We start from the raw sequence: 6,000 nt of genomic DNA, 5'->3' as shown, positions 1-6,000 counted from the left end.
TCTGACAGGAAGTGGTTTGGCAGACCCAAATCCACAACACAATCAGAAGACAAGTTTCTGAGAGTCAACAGCTTGCGTGATAGGTGGCTCACGGGACAGCAGCTTCAAGCACAGCTCAACACTGGTCGAAGTAAGGAAGTCTTAGTTTCAACTGTGAAGAGAAGACTTCGAGCTGCAGGTTTGACAGGTCGAGTGGCAGTAAGAAAGCCATTGCTAAGATGGCAAAATAAGAAAAAGAGGCTTGCCTGGGCCATGAAGCACCACCAGTGGACTACTGAAAACTGGAAGAAGGTCTTATGGACCGATTAATCATAATTTGAAATCTTCAGTTCATCACGCAGGGTTTTTGTACACCGTCGAGTAGGTGAAAGGTTGGTTCCTCAGTGTGTGACACCAACTGTCAAACATGGAGGAGGAAGCGTGATTATCTGGGGCTCTTTTGCTGGATCCAGAGTCGGTGACTTGCACAGAGTGACTGGCACCCTGAACCAAAAGGGATACCACAGCATTTTTCAGCACCATGCAATACCCTCTGGTCTACGCCTAGTTGGTCAGGGGTTCATCCTACAGCAAGATAACGACCCAAAAATACCTCCAGGCTATGTCAGAACTACCTTAGAAGAAAAGAACAAGACGGTAGGCTTCAAATCATGGAATGGCCAGCACAGTCTCCAGACTTAAACCCCATCGAGCTGGTTTGGGATGAACTGGACAGAAGTGTGAAAGGAAAGCAACCTACAAGTGCAACACATTTGTGGGAACTTCTGCAACAGTGTTGGGAAGAACCTTCCGAACAATATTTGATTTCCATTGTACAAAGAATGCCACGAGTATGTTCAGCTGTTATATCTGCAAAAGGTGCAACTTTGATGAGTCAAAAATTTAGATTAAATTTTGTTCAACAAAACGATTCCATGATTTCTTGTTAATCTGCAATTGTTTATTTGTTCTATGCGTTAATTTCAGAGTACATTGAAACATTAAACTGCTTAAATTTCAGTAAAAACTGGAAAAATGGGTGTGTTCTAAAACATTCAACTGGTAGAATATACACACACATACATACACACTCACGCGCACGCACACATGTATCAGCAGAATGACCCAAATGTCAAGAGCCACAGGGTTTATCGATACTGTAAGAGAGCTGTTTGTCTTTGTAGGTGTGTTTGTGTCTGTATGTTTGTTGCCATTTCTCCCAGAGATGGCCAAACGAATCTTCATCAAAGTTTCAGAGGATAGTCGGTGAGTGCCGGGGAGTGTTTTGAGCATAAAATGAATTTTTGCAAAACAAAAGTTCAATTTTTTTTTTCAATTGCTCTATTGTGCCTAAGCCTTTGTACATGCATGAAATATAATATTAAATGATCCCCAATCCCATTCCTTCATGAGTGTAGGGAAGCGTTTTGCCCCCCCCCCTCCAAAAATATGAAAAAAAAAACAAAGGACTAATAAATAGCTTCTTATCAGAAAGATAATTTATTTAATAATGGATTATCATGTAAGATTACCACTGGTAAGACTAAATTACAGTAAATGTTCAAATTGCTTTCCATTAACTTGCAGACACTTTTAGATTCTCCGTGCATGTGATGTTTGGACTTTTGCACAAGTGAGCAGTTGTTTGAACCTTAACTTGTTCTTGGTTGATTTTTCTTTATTCTGAAGCTTCTGTAATTATGTCAAGTAAGGTTTGCATTCCATTCCATAAAAAAACTAGAACGGCACTCAGTAGAGCGCATACCTCTGCTAAGGTGAACAATTGACGTTTTGTATCTCACTGATGGCCTGAATCTGCTAACAGCTGGATTTGGACCTGAACCAAAATCTAATCGGCTTGTTTTCGTCACCTACCCAGTTCATCTGCCAAGTTTCGTCCGAATCCGGTCCTAACTTTTTAAAATATTGTGCTCCCTATCGTTTTTGGCCCTATCTTTCAATGGTGAAGAATCACTAAAAATTCTCGAATCCGGATCTTCACCAATATCGAATAATTTCTTCATTCTCACACACCCAACCTGTCCACCGAATTTTGTCCAAATCCGTAGATTACTTTTGGAGATATCTTGCTCACAGACAGACAGACAGACAAAAGTGAAAACACAACCTCCGTCCACATTCGGATGGTGGACATAGTAATGCAGGACATTTGATCATTTTATGTAAACACGCACATCAGCTGTTATTATCAATCCGTAATGTCACACATGACCTTGACACAACTGAACAGGAAGGGTGTGTGTGTGTGTGTGTGTGTGTGTGTGTGTGTGTGTGTGTGTGTGTGTGTGTGTGTGTGTGTGTGTGTGTGTGTGTGTGTGTGTGTGTGTGTTGGGGGGGGGGGAGTGGTGGATGATCTCTCAAAGCTGGCAGACCTTTTCAATGTTGACAGATAATCCTCGAGATTTTAACCTTCACATATGCCCCTTCTGCTAGTGTGTAGGATAGCGTGCTCACCTCTGAAGTTTCTGGTTCAGAGTTGTCTCCCTGCCTTAGCCAATCTGACTAAAACTGTCATTGTCGAACAGTGCTCGGAAGTGCTGCATCAAGAAATCTATATTTGCTGTTGATGTGTAAGAGATGATGAAATCGTTTACAGGAGCAGTCGTGAGGACAGCTACCAGTACCACAGAAAGCCTGCCAACCGATTGGAATGAGAATGGGATGAAAGAAAATTATATAAAAACACAGAGAAACTTTATTCATGTCTGCAGTCAACAAACTTATTGATCACGGCACGAGGCCTTCCTAAAGACGAGTCCTTATGAGTCCCCTGTCGGTTGCACTGGTTTGCTATATGTCTGTCTGTCCGTCCCATCTGTGGTTTTTTCAGACTTTTCCCCATACCTTTCACCATATTAAACTGAAACTTGGTGCATGGCTTTATCGTGATAAATTGCAGAACAAGTTCCAGTTTCGGGACATTTCATCTATTTTTCAGTTATGCCCTTTTTGGATTTTGAAAATATCACATCGGTTGGGGACATGTATCGCAAAGCAATTCTCGCTCTTCTTGCAATGCATGTGGTTGTGCTTGACCTCTTTCTTGTCCAGTGAATGTAAAATGTCTTCCCCCAAGCTTAAATTTTTCATGTTTTTTCATTTTGGGAAGTCTGACATTTAAGTGTGCTAAATACGGTGATGGGGCAAAACTTCCCGACTTCCCATGACCAGGACTCGAGCAAACTTGAAGCTCCCCGATCCATAAATGATATTTCTGAAGTTTTGTATGGAACAGTTCAGCGGTTCTGAAGATCTTAGAAAAAAAGGATTCATTCATCGAAGATGGCCAACAAGCCTTTGCATAGATGAACTTCGTTGGAGGACATCAACTGGATCTCATGACTTGAAACATGACCCTGTGAGATCTTCAATTTATCAATTTAGCGGTCTCCAAGAAAAAAAAGAAGGCCTTACAATATACGGTGGAATAATAACCTCGGGAAGACCAAATGGCCTTCCAGACATCGTGACTTGGAAGGATAACAATAATGATAAAATAATTAGTGGTAGACTTTATTATTCTTATTATTAACAACCCCAATTAATCCCACCTTGTGTCACCGGCAGGGGAACGTTTTTGGCCCAAGTCTTTCACAAACCAGCCTGACGTTCGACTGAGGGTCGCACAAATTTATAATTTGTTCAGGGTGCCGGTCATAACTTACTTACTTTTTGCAAAGGACATCGTGGGATCTTTAACATCTACTAACTGCTTGCAAAACACCAGGGTGATAGTTTACATGAATAACTAGTCTTGCTCATGAGAGCCTCGGCAGACATCGTCCACGAGCCTCGGCTACGTATTAAAAAAATAAATAATAAAATAAATCTAGGCCGACATTCGTTTATAACTAGGCTGAGATTCGAACCTGGGATCTGTAACTCAGAGGTGAGTGTGCATGTACTGCTCAGTCATCCTGTCAGCCGTAATAATGACGTAAAATGCCGTAATATTTTGTCCAACTACTGCTAAACGGAAGGTCTTTGAAAATGTCGAAAAGTCATTTGTGTCCTTCAGCGTTGAAGTATATAATTCAATTGAGATAAAATAAAGATTGTAAAGGTTGTAGAAAATAAAAAATTCAGAAGTTTACCACTGTTGATGCACCGTCTTTTACACCACCTTATTTAACACGTTACATTGGTTCTTTGTGTCCTTTATGACATCCCCAAAAAACCAATAAATCGCAACTAATGCAGAGACAAAGTACGGTAAACAACAGGTTCCTTTCTGATTCATGTTCATGTTCAAAATATAACGTGAAATTGAAATAAAGTTGTTCTTCGATCATAAACTGATGTTTGTAGACAGAAGGACAGAGACAGACAGAGTGAATCAATTGCTCAAGTCCACTTTTTGCTTCGCGTTTGTGGGCTAACAAGGAAATGGATGAATTTCTTGTATGACAGACACCCAGTGGCGAGAATATTAATCTGTTCTTACAAAGATAATGGATTCAAATCCAGCTGAAGGCATGATGGATTTGGAATATAACTTTCTGGAAACTGAACTCGTAGTAGTAGAATTAGCATGCGTTGCTTCCACATTGTTGGGGAAAACCAATCTGACTCGTCTATCATCTTTCTTCTTTACTTCTACGGGTTCCTCCTTGGTCTTCCGTTTCATTACAACCTTTAATGAAAGATTAATCTGCCTACATCACCTGTTCTGGCCAACAAATGATACCAGTCCACATGTTGTGGTTGATTATGAATAGTTGCTAAAAATCCTCCAAACTGAATGGAAAAAAAACACAATAAAGATATAATAGAATTGAGGTCACCTGTAATTTGTTACTTTGTACATGGGGATCCAGGACGTGTAATATCCTTCCATCTGTGGTCAAGGTGTTCAAACTTAAACCAAACTACAATAAAATAATTATGATTGCTGCTATTATATTATTCTACCTCTTTATGTTATTAAACTGTTTAATTATGGAAAGTTAAAAAAACAAAGCTGTTATACTTACATTTTTCTCTTTTTCAGGGTATTACCTTTAGGTCTTGTCTCCATCCGTGGGCATCCCACACCACGCGCAACACTGGAAAGGAAACTCAATGGGCCCTTCGTAAAATATTCTGTACGTGACGGACGGGTATTAGGATTGGCTCAAGGAACTGAAGCTCCGTGTGGAAAGATCGAGGTTGGACACAAGGCCTGTGCATTCCAACACTGGGTTTACGAGTACACTGAACATGCAGCTGTAATCACTGACATGCAAGGTAAACAGCAAAGCTCATATTACACTCAACGACACAATAAACCAAGAACAGAAGCATCCTCATTGGAGGTGACTAAATGAAATTCCTAAATGATCTTGGTATGGATGAATAATGAGGAACCAAATCTTAAAGGCATAAATAAATACTGAGGCAGTCACTTATCAAACAGTGCATATATCTATGTTTTGTCTTGTCCAGGTGTTGGGCTCGCTTTAACAGACATTGCACTGGCCACAAGAAAACAAGAGTAAGTTGAACATCTTCACAACAGTCTACCATATTCCAAAATGACTCCCCCCCCCAAACTTTATCCCATTTGAGAATACAGTATATATATATATATATATATATATATATATATATATATATATATATATATATATATATATATATATAAATATATATAAATATATATATATATAAATATATATAAATATATAAATATATATAAATATATATATATAAATATATATATATATATATATATATATATATATATATATATATATATATATATATATATATATATATATATATAAATATATATTTATATATATATTTATATTTATATATATATATATTTATATATATATATATTTATATATATATATATATATATATATATATATATATATATATATATATATATATATATATATATATAAATATATATATAAATATATATATATATATAAATATATATATATAAATATATATATATATATATAAATATATATATATATAAATATATATATATATATATATAAATATATA

At 37.3% G+C, this 6,000-nt stretch overlaps 1 protein-coding gene across 5 annotated transcripts in view; it reads left to right on the top strand.

The window, feature by feature from the left end:
• Nucleotides 1–6,000, top strand: part of LOC147020860 (uncharacterized) — a 33,581-nt gene that overhangs the window by 19,457 nt on the left and 8,124 nt on the right. For 2 of the 5 annotated variants that reach the window (XM_085896563.1, XM_085896562.1), the window contains exons 5-6: nt 4,991–5,226; nt 5,425–5,473. The exons of 1 other annotated variant lie outside the window; for it this stretch is intronic. In XM_085896563.1, coding sequence (XP_085752689.1) covers nt 4,991–5,226; nt 5,425–5,473 — 285 coding nt within the window. Of the gene's footprint in view, nt 1–4,990; nt 5,227–5,424; nt 5,474–6,000 lie in introns of those variants that run through there. 2 more of the 5 variants (XM_085896564.1, XM_085896566.1) reach the window with 2 other exon arrangements.

This window comes from Eptatretus burgeri, chromosome 9 (genome assembly GCF_056783735.1).
Source record: "Eptatretus burgeri isolate ZD-2024b chromosome 9, Ebu_testis_v1, whole genome shotgun sequence".
In the NCBI taxonomy this organism is placed as follows: domain Eukaryota; kingdom Metazoa; phylum Chordata; class Myxini; order Myxiniformes; family Myxinidae; genus Eptatretus; species Eptatretus burgeri.
Note: the sequence above shows the minus strand (reverse complement) of the source record. Positions and strands in the feature narration are given on the sequence as shown.